Source organism: Telopea speciosissima, chromosome 10 (assembly GCF_018873765.1).
Source record: "Telopea speciosissima isolate NSW1024214 ecotype Mountain lineage chromosome 10, Tspe_v1, whole genome shotgun sequence".
In the NCBI taxonomy this organism is placed as follows: Eukaryota; Viridiplantae; Streptophyta; class Magnoliopsida; order Proteales; family Proteaceae; genus Telopea; species Telopea speciosissima.
In genome coordinates, this window is record NC_057925.1 from 2,139,051 (window position 1) to 2,161,566 (window position 22,516).

Below are 22,516 nucleotides of genomic sequence, written 5' to 3' on the forward strand. Positions count from 1 at the left end.
GAATACCTGAATTTTTTCCAAAAATAACTGATGAATGATGCTAAAATATGGGTTGAATACTCCTTTGATATGTATAAGACTCTCCTCAAACTATGAGCTTGATAGAAAAACCCTAACCCTAAAATCGATTGTTGTCAGGGTTTTAGAAAACCCTGAAATTGAGATCGATTTAGGGAAAGGGGGCTGTAATTGCTGATGTAGACATGTAATAGATGCTGACCAAGGCTGTTAGAATGGAACCTCCAAGGTGAAGAATCAATCTCCAGTAAGAGTGAGACCTGATCTTCAAAGGGGAGAGACTCCAAAAAATCGCAGAAGTAGAACAGGGCAGCATTACAGCACTACACCAGCATAAAGGACCTTCTTCAAGCCTTGAACTGATGAAGGAGAGTTCTCTTTTAATGTTAGAACCACCTCCAAAGCACTTGAACAATATCAGTAATTTACTATAGAAAAGTAGATAGAATGGAGGAGGGCAGCAACTAAATCATTGGTTAGGGATTTTACCTCATTAGTGCTGCCCCCTTACAAGGAGAAGAAGAAGAAAACCAGAGAAAGAGAAGCCGAGAGAGAGAGAGAGAGAGAGAGAGAGAGAGAGAGAGAAGAAGGAGAGGTCGATTGGAGAGATGGAGTAGGGTTTTTTCTCTTTTTCTAACCGAGATCAGACCAGCTCTGTTACCATGTTGGCAGAATCGTGGGTTAGAAAGAGAGAATGAGAGAAAATAATGTGTTGTATTCATTGATAGGTAAGCCCCTCTATTTATAATAGATGGAAAATTACAAAGAGACTAAACTAGGCGATATGGGACTAAAACCCACATAGCCCACTTACACTTAATAACATAAGAAGAATAAAACTACCCCAAAAAGACCAGAATACCCCCACGGTATTCTGGATTACATATTCCAACAGAGGTCAAGTGTTCGACTCTTGGGAAGTGCATCGGTAGAGTTTTCCTGGGAAATACCGTGTGAGCTCCACGTGCAAGGACCATGGAATCTTGGCTTGCACGTGCGGGGGAGTGTTGATGTATACATCGATGCTGCCCTTCCCTAACAGTTCAAGCTTTTAGGTGATACGGTAGCGAAACAACATATATAGGCATGATGTACCATTGGATGGTATCCAGTCCTCAAACGTGAATTCAGTCTTAGCTGAATTGCCTGAAACTAAACCTCTGAATTGACTTATATATTGTAATAGCATAGAAAATGAATAGATTATGATGTGTATTATTATTTCTTAGTTATTTGTCACGAAACTATGTTCTTTCTTTTTCCTTCTGAAATTTCTTATATGGTTTCAGTTTTTAATTGATTTAGTATCAAGTCGGACGGCTGAGGCTTTCATTTGGTTAGTTGAACTTTAACAGGCTATAAAGAACCTGTATTACTAAGATGTCGATGTTTCCATGATACTTGGATGGAAATCTGATTTTTCCTTATCTTTTCTTGGCATCCAAACATAGTATAAGGGACCAACTTTAAGTTGCCACCTTTTTCTAGCTTCTAAATGTGCCAGTTTCATAGATTATTTTGCTCACTTCATAGTTTGTTCCAGCAACTTCAGAGCTCAGTACATTCCCTCCTGAATACATTCCTCAGATTTGGTATTGGTTTGCAATTCAGCCAATGATTCCATGTTTGGACTATATGATGATCAATATGAATCTGATGAGTGAGGACTTCGCCAAACCTCCAGTGACTCCAACAAGGGGTTGTCAATTTAATTATCTATCACCTTGGAACAGAGATAAGTGAGATGATTGAGGGTTATCATGCTGAAGAGTACGTGTGCTTGAAGCATACATATAATCTAGTGTGTGAATAAATCAGTGCATAACCTGCCTAATATGCCACAGTTGCCAACTGCCAACTATGTACTATATGAAAGTCAAGTTTTTTTTTTTACCATGTGATGGGTGCAAAATTTATTGAACTTGAGCTAGATTGTTTACTTTTATCCTCTCGTTGTGATTGTACATTCTATTGTTTCATGTTTTAGGATCTTTCTGATTTGGTATTTTACCTTCAGAATAGAAATTTTGATATGCATGTACCTAACAATGATCTGATATTCCAGATAATTTATTAAATGATTATTCTTTTTTTTTTTTTTTAAATGTAGTGTCCAAATGGCCATACATTATGTTCAAAGTGCAAAGTTAGAGTGCAGAACTGTTGCCCGATTTGTCGCCATGAACTTGGTAACATAAGATGCTTGGCTTTGGAGAAGGTGGCAGAGTCTTTGGAACTCCCCTGCACATACAATGGTTTGGGCTGTCATGATATACTTCCCTATTACAGCAAGCTCAAACATGAACAACATTGCCAATTTCGACCATACAACTGCCCCTATGCTGGTTCTGAATGTTCTGTCGCTGGGGACATCCCGACCCTTGTTGCACATCTCAAGGATGATCACAAGGTTGACACGCATGATGGATGCACCTTCAACCATCGATATGTCAAATCCAATCCTCAGGACGTTGAAAATGCTACATGGATGTTGACTGTAAGTCCTACAACCTTTAGAATGTAATATGAGATGAAGCCTAGATTGAGAGTCTTGTACCCTGTGTTAAATTTTCACTTGTTATATTAGCTATGTAGTTGCCAAAGTGTGCTTTTGGTGCAGACTACCTCATGGTCCAGCTCTTGGATTTGATGATCCAAAATATTAATGCATGGGATTATTCTAACAATCCTAAGATCTGCTTGAGTTTGAGTGGTCGCGAAAACATGGGTAATTGTGCAGAAAAGCTCAGCTTGAAAGACAATTACTATAAAAGACGGTTATGTTTTGGGTTATGCCCCATCCAAGGGGTGGCATTTTGATAGAATGCTTGGCTTGATGAATGACATTTTCTCATTTCAATAGCTAATGACCAACTGCAGACTGCCTGCTAGATCATGTGTTTTTCCTCAATCAGTTAGAATAATGAATGATTATCATAAATGTAAGTTGTTTCCGACACATACCTGTTGTTTATGGCTAACTTCTACAATTAAGCACTGTTGTATTTTTGCAAGGAAAAATTGTAGAAGGTTTAAAAAGAAGAAGAAGAAAAGATTATCCAAGATTCTTTTCTCATATATACCCCCTGCCCATCTGATCATGTGGAAGTTTTTGATATCATTGCTTAAAATCGGGTTATCTGCTGCAGGTCTTCAATTGTTTTGGTCGCCAGTTCTGCTTGCACTTTGAGGCTTTCCTATTGGGAATGGCGCCAGTATATATGGCCTTCCTTCGGTTCTTGGGTGATGAAGATGAGGCAAAGAAATTCAGTTACAGTCTGGAAGTTGGTGGGAATGGCCGAAAGTTAACGTGGCAAGGGATTCCAAGAAGCATTCGTGACAGCCACAAGAAAGTTCGTGACAGTCAGGATGGACTGATCATTCAGAGGAACTTGGCACTCTACTTTTCTGGTGGTGATAGGCAGGAGTTGAAGTTAAGAGTGACAGGTCGCATCTGGAAATAGCACTGACATACAGCTATCACCTATTTAAGAATTCATGTTGAAATAGAAGATTACATCAGTCTCACTGGGTTGGTGGATAATCCATATGAGAATTTAACAGACAAATGTTTATCTGTAAATGGGGTAGACTTGGTGCAAATTTTGGAAGGTCAGTTTCTGTTTCATACAACTTCTTCAATCGGTTGAGTTGGTTGGGTACGATAGGCAAAGATCTTTGTGAGCAAATTAATGTAAAAATGTTTATCTAGAAATCCTGGCATCAAAACCCTGTGAAATAGGGGAATGAAAAATAAACATTTTCTGAGATGTAATGTTACAGAATCTGAAGTTAGCATTTGTGTATGTAAAAGAAAAGGTTCAAATATCATGGTTTCCATATGTAGACCTTTCTTGGCATACTCCACTTTCAGCCTTTTACATTGGGGGTCTTTCTTCTTTCAGTGACATTGCCTACTCTACAAACTCAACTCAGCCTATGTAGTGGAAATAAATTTTGCCAGGGAAAGGATAAGGATCAATTCAGGATTGTAATTGTTGGAAGCATGTATTTTGGTGTGCCATAGTTTCATTATCCATCTGAAGTAGTTAAGTATTCTGAGTGTTTTTGGGAACTTGATGTGATGCCAGTGATTCTAATTTTCTTTTTATGTTCAGATTTTAAAATGTTGATTGATTTAGGGATGTTATGAACAAGACCGGTGTAGGACTGAGAAAATAGGGATAAGGCTCAGTGAGTTGTAATATAAGGATGTTATAGATTTGGTTTTTTGTACCGTGTCCCCAGTGTGGTAGTGATCTACCCTCCAATGCCCTTCTCGTCTGGACTCTTGACTGTATGTGTACCCTGGTAGTGATGGCATTGACTGGTTAGGTTAAAACTAGATCACTATTCTCAGATTTTTTTCAGAAGCCAGCTCTTAATAGCAGATTACTTTGTTGCCATAACTTTTAAAAACTTGATGAATGTCAAAATGGTATAATTCTATGATAAGTTAGATCAGTATACAAAGGGTTGTGTTTTCCCTAAGAACAAAAAATATTCAAAAGTTAATAGCTCTTAATCAGTTCTTTAGGCTTTGTAAAAAGACAGATACTGGAGATGGCAACCGAAGTTAGGAGGCTCTCTTTATCTCCTTAATGATTTCCAGGAAATATATCTCTTACTTCCATGTTACTGATCTACTTTGTATCAAAATTTCATCCTGGAAGTGTTTCTATCCATCACAGACAAATTATGATTACTGGGTTTCAATTTTGTTTTCTCATTGACTATATGAAGATGTATTCTCTCTCCCTTCCATGACAGGTGAAGGGTCACTTTCAGCCCCCCTTGTTAATAGGCCATCTGTTAATTTTCTGATTAATTAAAACTGTGAGGACATGCCAAAGGTCCTAAACTATTATTAGTTGAATTTGCATTTTTAATCATAAAACCATCCTTCTCCTCAAGCATTTAGGTATTTTAATTCATATGTGAACTATGAAGCATTGACCATATGAAAGATAAAGTATAAACTTTCCCCTTTTTTTTTTGGACAAATCTGGTGATAAACCTAGTAGGAACATTTGATCTGAGTATATTTCCATGTGCCAAATGGACCCTTAAAAATTAGAACCATTAAAGTAGCACTACTCCAAAGGTTTGTGAAGGTCTTGAATTTGATAATTGAACATGGATTGCATGAAGGTATTATAATAATGGATGTGATCAGCAATAGGTGATTGGGATTCTCCAAACACGCCGCCCCTACCTTCCTAAAAATTTTAAAATGAAAAATGACAGATGAGGGGATGAAATATCCATACTTCTCATATGTGATGAGGAAATGGAAGACAACTACCAGAGCATTTGGTGGTACATTGGGGGTCATAGGAAGTCATGGGATTGACTCTTTCATTTCACCAGGGAAGGTGGATGTGGGATCAAATATAATGGGGAAAAGGAATCTCTCCAGGAGTGGCTCATGCGCCCAAACATGGGCCCTCGCAAAATGACTGCCCCACCCTCCATGTAAGGTGAAAATCGTTCTATTGATGCTTTCACATGTGCTCCCATTGCCCTTGTGCTAGTGCAGGAGCCATGATACAAGACAGAAAACTCTCCCCCAAATATTACATATCTTTCTCGTAAAAAAACCGAGACGTGAAAACCGATTTCATTAGAACTAGAGTGTTACCAAACTCAGCCTAAGTTTTCCTTTATCCAGAATCTCTTCACTATTGGTGTTGTGACGCTATGAGTGGAATTTCATTCATTATTAATTCTCTATCACCTATTGTATGAGGTCGAAAATAAATATCTTTTTCTGTCCAACCACAAAGTCAGATCCCACGGTTGAAGAGACACTGGGTTATTTGTATGCCAAATCTTGATTCTAGATAAAGAAAAGATGGAGTTTTCATCCTCCCAGTGGTCACGGTAACACAGCTCAATACAAATATAAAATTTGTCGAAAAAGAGGAAGAGCATAATTACAAAAGAAGGACATATTTTCAAGATTCTTACGAAAAAGGGATATATTTTTTAGATATTTCTAATTATTTCGTGCATAACTGCATATTACAAAAGTCATGTAATTGGAAAAAAAGTAATATAATTTTTATTGACAAAATTACCCTCATATTTAAATGCACCAAAATCTTCCTTGGCCCCAGCCCCAGGCGCTCTACACCAATGTCCCTGGGTTTCATCCTCTCCCCAGTGTCTCTCGGTGTTCGGAAAAGTATCATTCACTCATTTTCCGGCTTACCTCACCGGCGACAAATAGCGATCGAGAACCTACCTGAGTTATACCGGGCCCCTGCTTGTGTACGGATTATTTGAGTGCTCGATTCCATCGTGATCAACTGGCTGCGCTGATGTGGCCTCTGCGCTCACCGTCTCTGACATCTTCTCTCCTCTAACGGAACCCTAACCGCAAATATCCTACCGAACCCTCTAGATTTATCGCAGAAGTTACTGACCGCCGTTGGTGATGGCAGTCCCACCGGAAGATCGTTCTCCTCAGAAACCCACGAAAATGGTAATTTTCTTAGGGAAAGGAGTCTCTGGCAAGGCTATTTCTGCGGTTCTTGCCGCTCAGTTGCTTTTGCTCAACTCGTCGTGCTTCATTGTGAGTCTACTGTTATTTCCACTAGCTTTTGATCTGATTGTCTTTGAAATTCGATCTGGGTTTTCTGTTTTTTTACTTTGGTTCTTGTGCAAGTATTTCATCCTTGATCAGCTGTTTCTTCAGGCTGCATTTTAATCCTTCAACACCCTCCGAGATGGTTGAAAAAGAAGAATATTTAATTGGTCAGTTCTTTTGAGCAGTGCTTCCAGTTTATGTTTCATTTATGATATTCATTCTATAATAAAGTAGAGAAGAGTTTACTCGAAAACACAATCCTTTCATAAGTACACAAGCTAACCGAACTGACCATTAATCCCTCCATATAGGCATTGACAGTATTCTTTATTTTATGATTCTATCTCACAACAATGCGAGACAAGTGTGACGAATTAAGAAACTTGGAGTTGTCTAGAAATGAATGATCATGAACCATATTTATGACTTGATCATGTACTCAAACCAAGAGATAAGACTTGATACATAGAACTGACTCGAATCATATATGGCATAAATGCATCAGTTGAAGCACAAGAGGTAATTGCTTCCAAATTCTGAAGAACAAATATGGTTGATTGTTAGAGTTATTAAGGAAGGACTCCTACTTTCTTCCAATTTCTTAGCCTAAGAACTTTATATGCTTAGTTGTACCTTGATAGTCTCATAATCTCAATCAGCTCATTGTAATTTAATATTGGATAAGCTGGAAATGGTTTTAATTCCTACAAAAGAGTTTTTAACTGCTATTTTTTTTGGTGTCCAGTATTATGCTGAGGCTGGAATGAGTATGTGTTTGGTGTTGCATTCTCAAGATCCTACTCCTGAATATCTTATGAGTTGTATGATTAGAAAGAGGAGAGTGCATACAAAAAATCCTCCCAAAAGAAAATTGTGACAAAACCTGATCTCAACAACCGAAACCTGTTAAGGAGAAGAACAGAAGGGAAGAAAAAGGAAGAAGTAGAGAGGAAGAGAGAATGGGAGAGTTTCCTTGGCCACAATAGGATTCAGAATTAGTCTAACGTGATTATATTACGTAAACTACTCTTAGTAGGAAACCTACTAATAGTCTAAGCTTAATTACAATCTAAGTCTAATTATGATAAAGGCAAATAACTAAAACAGTTACAACTCATCATTATCCCATTGTCCCATGATACACAACCCCCCCCCTCTCACGGTGCACTTTAACAAAAATTATCCTTTTTCTTGAAAGGACAGTGCATAAGCACCAAGTAAACGAAGGCTGAAAATATCAAGATTGCTTTCCATATATTCAACTTTCGTAAGGGAAAAATTTGTGGGAATTTTAAAGACTAACTTCAAGAAACAATATAGGCAAGAAAAAGTCGATGTAGTTGTAAATGATGGCATAAGCACTGAGGAGACACTCCGGATGATTGGCTTAACGGAGAGAGCGAGGTTAAGGCTAGGATCAAGATCTCGGTTTCAGATCTGGTTTCCGTCAGGACCGAAACCAAGAAGTGTTGGATCTCATTTCGAGGTTCCGATCATGGGTTTTGTTTCAGCCAGGCCCGAAACCGAGACAACTTGGAGATTTCGGTCAGTTTCGACCGAGATTTAGTTCCATGGTTTGGGTTTTCCTCAGTCAACCCTCCCACTTCTGTCATCTGTAGTCTCCATCTGTGATGACATGGGACCTTGTACATATGGTATTTTAAATATTAGCGGAATGTGCCTGAAAATACCGATATTGGGAGGTTTACTTCTCCTTCACTCTTGAGACTAGTAGATGAAACCTTGAGGTTAAATGATGGTGGCTTGCATCTTGATAGGAAAACGAGGGCAAAGATATGGGAGAATTCATAGGTTTCCATTTTTCACTGTTATGCTTGTATTTGCAGTTTCATGCAATACGTCTTTGTTGGTTGTTTTAGGCTCTCCAAAATGCATTCTGTTTCTCTAAGTGAACTATGTTGGTAGCTTATGCATGCATTAGTTGTATAAGGGCTATTGTAAGAGATCTGAAGTTACATCAGAGGATTGATTAATGGATTTCATGCTTGAAATAGTTTGAGATGATGCAAGTTATATGTGAAAAAGCTGTGTCTGGACTTCTAGTGAAACCTCTGTTTGACATGCCAATTTAGAAACTATTGAACATTTATTTTTTTCTCAAGCTCTTCAGTCTTCACCCCCACAAGGTAATGCTCCTTTTCTGTGAGTTTCCTAGAACTTACATGGATCTTTAGCTCAATCGGTAGAGCACTTGCATATGAGCATGTCACAATCTTGCTCCAAGAGGATGGTGGTTCAAATCCACCAAGATCCAAAACTCTTGTGAGTTACTTTATTAAATTTGGAAGAATATATAGTAATTAACAAGGTCAATACATTTTCATAGTTTTAATATCTTGTGATGAATTAGGGTAAAGAGATGGAAAGAACAGAAAACCAGCAAAGAAGAACAAGTTCCACACGCTCTACCATCTTCTGTGTTTAGATAATCATTACTCTATTATGATCATATAAAAAAATAGGAAATCAGAGGAAAATGGTCCACATGTCTACCAATTTCTGTTGTTGGATCATCCTCTCTCTGGAGTGATTATCAAAGAACAGAAATCAGAGGAACAAGCTCCACATGCTGTACCACTTCTTGTGTTTGGATAATCATTTCTCAGTGACAAAGCTCCATTTTAACCAAGTCCCCCAAACTAAATTGAAGATCAAATCCCAAAAGCCTGACCAAATGCAATCATCCTAACCAAATCTATTGTTCTCTGGAGATTGATTTTTTTATACATAACACAGAATCTTTAATTCATGTTTTCCTTCAAATGCACCTTCGTACAAGTTAATTAGGGTGCATATGCAAGTAAGTAGTTAAATTTTCACCAACTAGTCAATTGGCAAAACTTTCATAGAGTGCTAAGAATTTTAAAGATAGAGGGTGAGGGGGGGGGGGGAGTGTAGGTTGATTTGAATGAACTGGAGTCATGTTCCAGCTCCCAAGTTAAGGGCAGATTGCTGGTCCTTTCCCATACACATTAAGACCATTCCGGACTTTGTTAGAAAGCTCAAACTGAAGCCAGAGGCAACTGGAACTAATATTGGATGACAGCACTTGCTGTGCCTTTTTCCATTTCTTTCTCCCCCTCCCCCACCCCCAACCTTTTTTTTTCTTAGGAGGCTTTGTACTGTAGCCAAAACCAAACTCCACTTGCTTGCGACTAAACTTTTGATCAATTCATATAAACAAACAAAAGGCAGATTCCAATAATAAGGACCTTGAAGCTTCTCAAGTCTACATTGACAAATGTTGGAATCGAAGAGACGCAACCCCTAATTCAGGCATACTGTCCAAGATTGAAACCAATTCCTTTCAAGTGTTGTGTTGCTTCATGGGTTATTATTCTTCAATGTTGTTTCTAACTTTACATAGAAAAGCTAGAATAGGTTGCAATGGGAGTCCTGATGGATTTGAACCATCACCTCTTGGGATATATGTTGCTATAATTCCCAAGTGCTCTACCTGTTTGAGCTAAAGGCCCAGTTATATATTGAATGTTGATGTAGCCACTGGCTGGAAAACCCCACACTAGGACAAATGTAACTAGATAAATAAAAATGGGTGGATTAGTGCCTTTCAAGAATAGTGCAAGCACAAATAAATTGATGTACAATATAAAAGATACATGTCAAGTGAGAAAAAAGAGCAGAGTTAAGTTATGATTTTCTCTTTCTAGTTGGGCTTAAGGGACACTTTTTCATACTTGAAGGTTCATGTAGTACTTCTCTTTCACTCCAACCTTACAATCTCTTTGGTGACCGGTGAGTAACATACTACAGGGTTTGCTAGACACCCAGCCAACTGAAATGAAGTACCACCTCAACGAGGTTGTCCTAGTGTACAGAAACAGGACCTTACAAATTTAATTCGTATCACACATGATTTATGTATAGGTTGATGATGCTAACAACTAATGGCTAATAGATAAAACAGCAACTTGATCCAAAATGAGGCCACAGAGAGATACTAAATTATCAATCTGTGTGTGGTAGAAGGAACTGTGTACAATGTAAGCCTTGTCCTAGGTGCAACGACTGTGAAGAACTGAACATGAAAATAGCAGTCTTGAACTCACCCTTCCCATGAGATTTGTATGGGACATTCAGGTTCTCTTTCCATGCAAAAACTTCAACCATGGATCCATGACAGCCATTCCTTGCATCTCCAACTGTAAAAGTGCCATTGTAGACATTGACTGGAACTGTTATCTAGACTTGGGCAATCATGCTTTCCCTGCCTGCAACTGTGAATCTGCTCAACTGCTGTATGCCCTCCGGAGTCAATGAATTTCACAGCATTCAGGGATTCGATGATCAACCCTGGGAGAGGGGACATGAGGTCTTGCTGCTTCAGGGAAAGGAGAACACCGTTGTTGGAGTAACGGAAAAGATGAGTACCTTCTTCAAAATCGCTGTTCTTAGCTAAGTAAACTGCAAGACAATGTGATATTATTCATAAAAAGTATCAAATCTGAGAAAGAAAAACAAAACCAGATCAGAGAGGACAGAAAATGAAAGCATAGAGTAAACATGAAGAGTCTGGAAGTACAAACTCAATAGGGATATGAATTCTGTCTCTTCATACACAAAAAGCCATCAAAGACATAGAAAAGAAAAGAAAACCACTAAGCACCAAGAAGCTTTCATATCCCACTTGTGACTTTGGGAGGGTAAAGCTCTTTAATGGCTACTGCATCCAAGGGAGGTCCACAAGCATGATCCTCTTGAATACCTGGGTTGTGGAATATCACCTTAGCAACCTTAGAGGTGGCCCTGAATTACTGTTAGCACAGTTTCTGTGGAAACATTTGAACTACTAACCATCTACACTCACAAATCTCAAAACCCCTGATAACCTATGCTTTGATAAACTCAAAACTCACATTCTTAGATTCACCTTCTATACGGATGCGCCGTTGCACAAGACAATCTTCCGTTTCAGCAGAGAAGCGATTCTCGATTTTAAATCCAAAACTAATTCCCCATTGCACAAATGGATGGAGATGGGATTCCCCATGGAAGCCTAGATTCTTGGGGAGCAGAGCAACAATGGTTGTAAGATTAACGGGTCGACCCATTACCCCCAACGGCCAAGAAGACCGAGGTCTCATCTTTCCAGTCGTTGTGTGCTCAGCTGTGGCGTTCGGTCACACGTGCGCGGAAGCTCTCACCCACCAAAGTCCACCACCTTCCGAATGGCAGTCAACAACTGCCGTCACCGGTTGGAGCCGCAAATCGATCCGGGAGAAGAACGCACGGTGCTTTCTACCGGGTGAAGAGAGAGAGTGGAACGGGAGATTACAGACAGCTTCAGTCGATCAATGGTATAGAGCGTCACCGTTGCCGGCGACTGGGTTGCAGCGATCACTGAAAACGACTCAAGGAGAAGTTTTTATTTAGGGGTATTTTTGTAATTATGTTTTTCATGAGAGGTTTTTACGGACCATAATGCAATAACTGCAGAGTATGTCCTTATTTGTAAGAATCTAGGAGAAAAGCCCTTTTAGTTAATTTTTCAAAAAAATACATTAAAAAAGAAAAAAGAGGTGTGAAGGACGTGCAACGTGGAGGCACGTAGGAGGAGTAGGCAGGCGGAGGGAATGCAGAGCTGGTAGAGGTTAGTTAGCGGTTAAGTGCTCAAAACGAGTTTCCCGCGAACAGAAACTTGTAGCCTTCGCCCCTAAACGATTGGGTAACAGAGGAACGTCGGCCTTCCTTTGTATTCTTATCTCTCTCTCTCTCTCTCTCTGTCTCGGAAAACGCCCTTTTCCCATTACTCCTTGTTCTTCGTCTTCTTCTCCTTGTCCTGCTCCGATCCCAATCTCTGTGGTAATGCACCTTTTTTTTCCCATTGATTTTTCTTCTTTTTCATCTCCCCCACCCCTTTCATTTGTTATATTGATTGTCTTTTCCTTTTTTTTTTTCTTTTTTTTTTTGTCTTTCCAATTTTGAGTTTTCATGGTTTCTTGATTGGCTGATTGACTGATGAAATAGATAACAGCTTTTCATCTATAGTTTTCTTGTTTATGGATTGAAATGGGATCAATGATTTTAACAGCATTGAATGTGGGTTATAAGAAGCATTTCATGATTTAAATGTCACAATTGATAAACTCCACAATCTTTTACCTTTCTATTTTCTTTTTGGGGATAATGGTCTCTTTCTCTCTCTCTTAAATTATCTTCCTTTGTTGAGACTTTGACTAATAATGTCATTTTTATAGTTTTAACTGTTTCAGATTGGGGGAATGTCACAATTGATAAACTTCAAAATCTTTTACCTTTCTATTTTCTTTTTGGGGATAATGGGTCTCTTTCTCTCTCTCTCTTAAATTATCTTCCTTTGTTGAGACTTTGACTAATGATGTCATTTTTATAGGTTTAACTGTTTCAGATTGGGGGAATTTAATCAGATAACATTCCTTGGGAGCATTTGCTTGAGATGGATTATTGAATCTCTTTTTTGGATTTGTCGTGTCTGTGACCTGCAAAATGTTGTGCTGTGGAGGTGCTGAAGAGGAGAACTTTGGTCCACCTGCTAATCAGTATACTGCCCCACCCAAGGGAGGGAATGCATATGGTACCGTAGGCCTAACTCCTCTTGTTTATTTCATTTTCTTTGCATCCCCTTTTTTAAATCTGTGATTTCATTTCCCAAGTGTAGAATATAGAGAACGTTTGTAAAGAGCATCCTCTAATTGAATCTGTTATGAATCAATTGGTCTATGATTATTTCACTTGCAAAGATTTTTTTTTGTTCGATCATATTTTCTAGATAAATTTTCCATTTTTTCCTTGTCCATAATTTAATTCATTGGTCTAGGTCCCATGTCTAAGAAGCTTGAAGCTCTGGATATAGGTTGGGATACCCTGGACACCTACACTGCAACAATTGTGTGTAGAATGAATGGGTTGAGCAGGGGCCATGGGATTCATGGGATTACTGGCCTCCCTGTACCTTACAATTCATGTAGGAAAAAAAATACCTGTCAGTGGCTAGAAGAAAACCAGCTGTTCTTTATGTAAGGAAACAGTTTGATGATCAGCCCCTTCGCTCCCCAGAGAGAAGGCTCTGATCTGAGTATTTTGTCAAAAGCTCAGTCATCTTCTTCATGCCAATCAACCTAGACGTTACCGTCCAGAGCCATTGTTCCCTATTACCTTTCCTTTATGTTGCACGACTTTCACATCCAACCATCTGAGAAGAGCATCAGGTTCTCGAAAGATTGGATTCATCAGAAAAATCAACCAAATAGGTGTCCAGGACCCCTAGTGTAAACTGTGAAGGAACAATGTAGGGAAGATGGCCTGATTCCCTGAGCATGAAGACCAAGGAGACTAACCATCAGGCAAATGCTGTCTTATAGAGACCAAGTTATCTATGACGAGGATTGTTATGCTTCTGGGAGTTGATCCCACCATATAGTTTTGTGAAAACTTCTGTGGATTCTATTAGCTGATATTAGTGCAAGGTAGAGAAAAATCACTTGATTTTATGATTTTTATCCATATCATGTCCTTTTTTCATCTCCCCTCCCCACCTCCCTGTGTTTTATATAAATATTGAAGTTCTCTTCATGCTTATGATGCATTTTTGCCCTCATGTATATTAGGAGGGAGTGAAAGAGGACAGCCAAGAAATTCCAGTGTAGCAAGGGGTGGAGGTCCTCCGAAGGTCTTACCTATTGAAATACCAGCCTTATCCTTTGATGAGCTAAGTAGGTTGACCAATAATTTTGGTCCAAAGGCTTTGATTGGAGAAGGTTCCTACGGACGGGTCTTCCATGCAACCTTAAAGAATGGTCAAGTTGCTGCCATCAAGAAGCTAGATGCCAGTTCTTCAACAGAGCCAGATTCTGATTTTGCTGCTCAGGTTGGCTTTTGGAAAAGACAATGAAAAAAGCTATATCTTTCACAACTTGGGCTTTAGTCTTACATCTTGCTTTTTCTTTCTTATAATGGATGATGCAGTTATCGACGGTTTCAAGACTTAAGCATGAGCATTTTGTAGAGTTGTTGGGATACTGTTTAGATGCAAATAATCGAATTTTGGCATATGAGTTTGCAACAATGGGTTCCTTACACGACGTTTTACACGGTATCCATAATGAATTCTTTGCTTATGCTTCAGACTTTAATGCTGATACTCAAGATGTGAAATCCATCGGCACTATTTAAAGTTTAAGAACTTCAATGCTCAATAATGGTATTTATCTTCTGTTGCAGGGAGGAAAGGTGTTCAGGGGGCTGAACCTGGTCCAGTTCTTAGCTGGAGCCAGAGGGTGAAAATTGCTTTTGGTGCAGCAAAAGGTCTTGAATATCTTCATGAAAAGGTTCAACCTCCTATAGTCCATCGCGATGTCAGATCAAGCAATGTTCTTCTTTTCGATGATTTCTTGACAAAGATTGCTGATTTCAATTTAACCAATCAGTCTCCGGATACAGCAGCTCGTCTACATTCCACTAGAGTCCTGGGAACTTTTGGTTACCATGCTCCAGAGTAAGTTTACAATTGTAAACTGTGAATTTACTATTCCTCTGTTTTGGAGTATTAGGAAATGCGAATTTACTGTTCCTCTGTTTTGGAGTATTAAGAAATGCAACATCTCATGAATTTCAGACCATAATTGGTGAATCTTATCTGCGATATTAGGGGGGGATTAGAAAAAATTAAACAGTTTTAATGTAATATTTTGGGCAAAACTTCACCTGGATTAATATCGCTAGGGATTTACTATTGATTTATTATTATTGAGCTTGATAAACTAGGAAATTTACCCCCAACTATAAATGAGAATGCGACTTTCTGTTCAGTATGTTGCCATGGCTAAAGGATTCCAAAATTGCTATTGCTTTCTGAAATCTCTCAACCCTTATACACTTCATACTAACCTTGTTTTCTTTCTTTTGGTATGTTTTTGTTGATGGATTCTTTATCGGCTTTTCCTTTGTCCCCCCTCAGGTATGCTATGACTGGGCAATTGACTCAGAAAAGTGATGTCTACAGTTTCGGGGTTGTTCTTTTGGAGCTTTTGACAGGGAGGAAGCCAGTAGACCACACTATGCCTAAAGGGCAACAGAGTTTGGTTACTTGGGTGAGTCTTTGTACAATCCCAAGCTCTGTTACCATTTCTTCCTCTCCTTCATCGATCTCTAACCACAATGTACAATATAGGCAACTCCAAGATTGAGTGAGGACAAGGTCAAGCAATGTGTAGATCCCAAGCTAAACAATGAATACCCACCGAAGGCTGTTGCTAAGGTCCTTGCCTCTCTTCTCTTCTTTAAATAATCTGTTCTGCATTTTCTTTAGTTGCAGTATTCTCTTTCCTTTGCTTTGTATTTTAGTAGATAGTATAGTATGAGAATCTTTCTAAAGTCTTGTTTGTTTGGAAATCAATATTTCCATGTCTATGTGCTTATGTTTCAGTTGGGAGCAGTAGCAGCACTCTGTGTTCAATATGAAGCAGACTTCCGACCAAATATGACAATCGTTGTCAAGGCTCTTCAACCACTACTTAGCTCAAAACCAGCAGGATCAGAGTCTCAAGTGTAACTATAATGTTTCTTTTTTTTAGAGATAAAAGAAGTTTTCCCTCTTTTTTATTGTTGTTGTACTCTTTGAACTCAACATTGAGATCTAGTATCACAAAAATTTTTAGGAAAGAATAGCACTCATCTGGTTGAAGATGTATTTTTTAATCGATTTTAGGTAGCCTTGAGAGGATAAGAATTGCTTCTGATGCCTTTGGCTTACAGGATGTCAGTAATTTTGGATGGTTCATTTAGTACCCCAAACAAAATACTATTACTGTACAGCAGAACAATTCATAAATTTAATGCAAATGCGAGACAATGGGAGTTACAAATTAGTGCTTTAAAATTTTATTCATGATCTAACCTCATGTAGACCACTCAAAATGCACCACCTCGTCTCATGGAAACACTGAGGCTGTGTTTGGTATGTATTCTAGGAATAAATTTTAGGTCTAGAACGCATTCTAAAACACAGATCTTTTCTATTTTTCTATTTTTCTATTTTTTTTTTGTGAAAAAAAAAACTTAACTAAAAACCAAGAAAAGAAAGTAAATTATAAGTTACATCACCACCTGCTTTCTCCAATCTAGCCTGTAAAGCTAGATTATGGGCTATAAAAACACGTCCTCTATCCTTTTTAATATACAGACTTCAGAAAATGTCTTAATTACTGATTTAATGTCCAAGAGTACTGTGAATATCTCCCAAGGCTATCATGTCCTGCTCCATCTAGTCGACCAATTCCTGGCAATCAGTCCAAATGTCTATGGTTGTGGCTCTCAATTCTCTTGTTTTTTGCAGTCCTTGGAGCATTCCCCTTGCTTCTGCTTCATGAGCGGTCCTTGCATATCCAAAATTCATATAAGCAACCGTAAATTCTCTATCAAATGCTATTACTGAAGCCCATCCAGCTTCTTTGGAATCCTTGTTAAAAATTCCATCGCAAATAACAGTAAAGAATCCAGGTAGGAGCAGCTCATGACACTCCGACAAAGACAACAAATAGTTTGAATGAGGAGATTCATCAACAGAAGTAGAAGGTAGTGACAAAAGATTTAAGTCAGTTATCATGGAACGGATGTTAAATAAACATTGATTTCTAGCAATCCAAAGGAAGTAACTAGTAATAGAGAAAATTGAAAGAAAGAAAGACTTATCCCTTTTGGAGAGAGAATAGGAGCTTAGGATAGTGTTCATTAGGTCAAGGAGAGATGAACTTTGAAAGTATTCGGGCCTCATTCCCACATTCCTGCTGCCCAAATTCGTTTAAAGAAAGGATAAGATAAGAATAGGTGGTAGTCAGTTTCATCAATATTCAAGAAATGCTCCAATTTAGACTTAGTAGCAATACCATCATTTATGAGATTCCACAGAAAGAGATAAATTTAAGATTAATTTTAGCCTTTCTTATCAGATTCTACACAAATGATCTAAAGTGGTACACAATGGTAAAGATATCAAAGAATTGTTGCTCACAACCAGTTTAGTAGTTAAACTACCACTCTTGGCAAAGGGGCATATTAAGAAGTCATCATGACTTGTGCTAGCTAATGGGATTTTAGTAATGAGATTTACAATATATTGAGGGAAAATAGAAAGAAGCAAAAATAAATTCCAACTCCTGCCAATTAAGAGCTCAGTTCTTCTCTATTTTCTCGCTTTAAAATGCATTCTAGAACCAGAATCTATTCCGAGAATGCATACCAAGCCATAAAATTTCTCAATTTTGACACAAGGCCCTTCTTAGATCGAATAAATACATTAGATCTTACAAAATGATTTTGACGTATACAAATAATACCAATCCAATCCATTTCATGAATAAAATGTAACCGAATACATTCTATTTTCTCGCTTCAAAATGTGTTTTATACCCAGAATCTATTCCGAGAAGTCATACCAAACACAACCTAAATTCATACCAATCTATTCCTATATATGCATGTTCTCTGCTGTTATTTTCAAGCACCTAGTCACTGATGAAATTCATGAAGTGAGCCTGGTTATAAACAATTTTTTTTTGGGTTGTATCTACATCAAAGTGATGAACAAATAAATAGATCACTAAGCATACCTAGATGGGAAACAAACAAGAAATAAATAGATAGATTATTCACCTTAGGCATCGCTATCAGCAAGAAAACTATCTAAAGAAAGAAGAAGAAAAAAAAAAGGAGCTTAGAGAAAACAAAATCTAGATCTACCAATAGTATCTCACATGACATCAAACTAACTGCCTTCTTCGCGAGGGAGTTGAAGTGAAATGAAATAATCTCATATAGAATCTAGTAGCAGTTGAAGTCATAGGGTGATTCTTCAAGTTGTACTATTTAGGTAAGGGATTTATGTTAAATGAAATTGCAGCTTTCACAATACACTCCAAACTAGAAAAGGAACCATTTGTAATCTAATGCTATTTTAATCCTCCAAAAGATAAGTTTATTCATCAAAATTGAATGGGAATAGGAAGTATAGTTGTCAGTATGTACTTTCCTCTCACAATCTCTCTCATTAAATATATGAGTCATAAACATACTGTTATATATGTTGTTTACTATTAGTTTGGCGTGTAAGATATCAATATAAGCGAGCAACATGTAGATCTCTTTCCCAGAGAGAATATATTCCAACCGGCATATTTCATGCCAAGTTGCCTAATAAAATAATGTGTTGAGGGGCAATTTGGAAGCATATATGGTTGCAAGATTCACCATTGCTACCAATGAAACTTAACTAACTAAAAATCTTGTCTTATATAGCATTAATTCGCTGGCTTAATCAAGAAAACAGATCTTTAGTCTACTATTGTTATGCTAAAAACTGAATATCTATCCTTGTCAAAGATGGGATTAACAAACTAAACAAATGAATTCATGTAATACATAGCTTAGATTCATAAACATAGCTAATTAACATTGTGTGGGATCCCAAATGAACCAATTAGCCAACTTGTTAATCATGAATTATGAATAATGCTTGAATTTAGTTCAATATGAACCTAGCTACTATGTAGAAGGATGAAAGATGCAGCTTACATCTTGCCACAGATTAAATTAATCAATCTTAAGAAAGGTGTTATGAAGATTCTAGCTGCTAAATTGGCAGTTTGTGGTTTGTCACATAAACATGTGGTTGTAAGTTGTAACCCATCTTCAACAACATAATATTGGTGAGCAACAAATGCATTCTAAAATCATATATACTTAAAGAGATGCTTTAATATATATATGTGTGTGTGTGTGTGCACTATTTTGCATAACTCTGTCCCCAGTCCCCATCCACTTATATATTTTATCATTGATTTCCTTCTTCATAGGTTAAAGAAAACTTTTGCCATATGAAAATATTTTAGTGATAAGTTTTCATAATTGCAAAATTTTTATTTATTTGTGCAAACCATCTAACCTTATCAGATGGGGTTCCTTTGTGGTGTGGCAGGGCATTCGGTGCATATTGGATGGTCAGGAGCACCCGAGAACGCAGCCCCATCCAGTGCCAGTGTGTTGGGCTGCGTGCCCGGATGCTCTTGACCATTCGATACGTGCCAGACACCCTACCACGCCACAGAGGATCTAGGTCCTAACCTTACCTGATTTGTCTATCATTACAATGGACATTTAGTTGTTTCATGTGAAATGATGATGTGACAATTCCTACCCACTAGTTATTTGGGGAATAGTCTGAATGGGTCACGAGGGCGGCCTTGGTACAATAGTAAAGATTGCTCCACCGGTTTGAGTGTCTATCAACACTCAATTTTAGATTGGCTATTTCCATCCCTTTGCTTGTTCTAGAGCATGATTCTATTTCCAAATAATTTTCATGCAATAAAATAGAATATCTGGACTGAAACTACCAAAAGTTGGAGTGGAAATAGCTGCTCCTCTTCAATTCTTGCCCACACTACAAGAAAGAAAACGTTATAATATGCCTTAAAAGCCTATAACTGTATGGATGGAAAACGATGTGTAATTGATGCTAAAGTTATAGATATAAGCAGCATTTGAGACTCGAGCGTAGAGGTTTAATGGTTATGGATCTTCTTACCAAAAAAAAAAAGAAGTTATGGATCTTGATCTTCAATAATGGTTTTATTACTTTATTGTGTATCTAATGGGGACCTCTACAATCCATTTGATTGAAAAAAAAAAAAAAAATCAAGAGTCAAAGAACCCTGAAAGGCAATGTGGTCCTATGTCCAAACACAGAGGGGTACGAAATGATCAACCTACCCTATAAAAGACGAAAATCCTACCCTTTTTTATGCTTCCATGTTGGTACAAGACCACGTTGCCTTTCAAGGAATCTTTCCCAAAAATAAAGATTAAGACTCTATTAGCAAGTGAGGTAAGAATATGTAAGAGAGGGAAATGGCGGTTAATATAAAGGAGAAAGAGCCTCAAGTGAAGTTTAAATCTCAGATTTGGTTTGGCTTTTGAACCCTGTTGGAACCAATATATTTGGTCAAATTTTGGTAATTTTGATAAATTTTAATTCTCAACATATAAAATTTAATAGTTATTTATCAATATCATAGCTAGTGGAATCAATACAAAAGAAAGTAAAATGGTTCAAAAAATCAAGGTATCGATATTCTATTTTGCGTATTTTCTGTGTTTTTAGCCATTTTGACTGATGGTTTCTCAAGTCTTGTTTCTCCAAGAAAGAGATTGTCTGAGATTGAATGAGAATTTTGAGTGATCTCATAGGTCCACCTATTAATTTATTGAGCTCCATCTAAAGGACATGACTTTCTTCAAGCTATGGCAGGAGTTGGAGGATCCAACCCAACAAAAACAGAGGGACAGTTTGGTTATTTAACAAGTGGGCCGAATTGCACCTGAAATTCCACCTATGTTATCAAATATCAATGGACTTGTCTCACCAAAATAACAAAAGAGAAAGATCCTGGGTATGATTTTTTGACCAAAAACAGAACCTGAGTATGTGCGGTACTACCCTTACGATCGAAAACAGGAGGGGCGGGTAAAATGACTGCTACGTTTTCATAGAAAAGGGAAAATTCCCGGGGTGTGACGGTTATTTTGCCCACCCCAGGCGCATGGGCAGCGTACCACACCCGCACAGGTAACCTTTTTTTTCCAGAAAAAAATCAGTTGACCTAATTTCCATCCATGCATGGGTTCGTTGTACATAGTTAAAATAAAGAGCATTTAGAAGTGTCATTATCATTGACACCAAGCATCACTTCACTTCCCAATATAGTATTGTATCACTGTCTCACAGTAGGTGTACGCCCTTAATTTTTTTTTTTGTAAAGGTGTCCGTCCTTAAATAACTACATATGATGAGTACATGTCACACCTTATCAAAAACAAAAAAAAACAAAAAAAAAAAAAAAAAAAAAAAGAGTACATGTCACACAATAAGGAAAAATACCACGTCAATTTGTCTGGTCGTTAATTTCTTCAATTCCCTATAAAGAGGGAGATGGACCCCACCTTACAATGTGTTCGGGCAAGAGTTAAGGTGGTCTTTTTTGTCATCCTAATCTATGGAATTAAAGAAATTGAGAGGCAAATACATTGAGGGGATAAAGATGATATGATTTTTCAGGAAGGCAATATAAAGTCTATATGAGATGAGATGGTTATAAGATGGTTTTCCTAATGTTTCTAGAAATGAAACTAATAAGGAATCGATTGAAACTATGACACATTTAAGATGCATAGTTGTTTAGTTAGTGTTGATTAATATTTAATAATGATAACTCGTTTTTGGTAGACACTTAATAGTTACAGCTTATATATGTATTACGTTACAATTACAAAGAAAAACTAAGAGTTATGTGTCAAAATAATACTTACACTTGAGTGTTTGAACATTTGAGGCGTAGAATCATTAGTAATTCAATCGGTTTATATTGTAATTATAACGAAACGATTTTGAATGTCCAAAACCATTAAGGAATTGGAGTCGGATTATCTCGTTACTAGACATGACTAGATCCTAATTTTGCGACTATTTAGTATGCGAGACGAATTTATGATTGATCCCTTTGAAATTGAAACCGGTAAAGAACTGTCCCGATTACCCATAATGTTTGACAACCTAAATTATGTATTTTTCTATAATCTTAAAATCTCTATGTTTACAAAAAAGAAAAAAAAAAAAATTTTATTTTTTTTCCTCTATTTTGCGACCATTTGGTATACAAGATGAATTTTTTTTCTTTCTTTTTTGGTATTTGGAGGGGCCAACTAGTTCCTCAGGGCTCGTCAACAATACATGAACCGAGAGATACTGGGCCCTCCATGTTCACTTGGGAGTTTCTTCTCAATCGGATGCCTGTATTGGAGGAGGTGGAGTGGAAATCAATACCTTCAGCTTCC

At 37.6% G+C, this 22,516-nt stretch overlaps 2 protein-coding genes and 1 pseudogene across 3 annotated transcripts; 2 read left to right on the top strand and 1 right to left on the bottom strand.

The window, feature by feature from the left end:
• Positions 1–1,853: 1,853 nt before the first annotated feature.
• Positions 1,854–3,922, top strand: LOC122642224 (E3 ubiquitin-protein ligase SINAT2-like). The gene is made up of 4 exons (XM_043835660.1): positions 1,854–1,898; positions 2,006–2,020; positions 2,129–2,515; positions 3,168–3,922. Exons 1-4 carry the CDS (start codon positions 1,854–1,856, stop codon positions 3,480–3,482), a joined length of 762 nt encoding a protein of 253 aa, XP_043691595.1. The 3' UTR covers positions 3,483–3,922.
• A 6,614-nt stretch (positions 3,923–10,536) lies between these two features.
• LOC122642225 lies at positions 10,537–11,703 on the bottom strand (annotated as a pseudogene).
• A 472-nt stretch (positions 11,704–12,175) lies between these two features.
• Positions 12,176–16,198, top strand: LOC122641598 (probable protein kinase At2g41970). Of its 2 annotated transcripts, none has more exons than XM_043834885.1 (8): positions 12,176–12,454; positions 13,005–13,205; positions 14,239–14,498; positions 14,597–14,723; positions 14,852–15,125; positions 15,588–15,720; positions 15,801–15,887; positions 16,056–16,198. In XM_043834885.1, the coding sequence occupies exons 2-8, from the start codon at positions 13,118–13,120 to the stop codon at positions 16,179–16,181; spliced, it is 1,095 nt and encodes a 364-aa protein (XP_043690820.1). In that variant the 5' UTR covers positions 12,176–12,454; positions 13,005–13,117; the 3' UTR covers positions 16,182–16,198. The 2 variants fall into 2 exon arrangements, with proteins under 2 accessions (XP_043690820.1, XP_043690821.1); XM_043834886.1 differs by having other exon boundaries at positions 12,177–12,454; positions 14,242–14,498.
• Positions 16,199–22,516: the final 6,318 nt, after the last annotated feature.

Coding starts and splice junctions, on each gene's coding strand:
- LOC122642224 (XM_043835660.1), top strand. CDS start 1,854: ATGCCACAGTTGCCAACTGCCAACTATGTACTATATGAAAGTCAA. Junction 2,516..3,167: donor ATGCTACATGGATGTTGACT/GTAAGTCCTACA, acceptor TATCTGCTGCAG/GTCTTCAATTGTTTTGGTCG.
- LOC122641598 (XM_043834885.1), top strand. CDS start 13,118: ATGTTGTGCTGTGGAGGTGCTGAAGAGGAGAACTTTGGTCCACCTGCT. Junction 15,126..15,587: donor TTTGGTTACCATGCTCCAGA/GTAAGTTTACAA, acceptor GTCCCCCCTCAG/GTATGCTATGACTGGGCAAT. Junction 15,888..16,055: donor CACCGAAGGCTGTTGCTAAG/GTCCTTGCCTCT, acceptor CTTATGTTTCAG/TTGGGAGCAGTAGCAGCACT.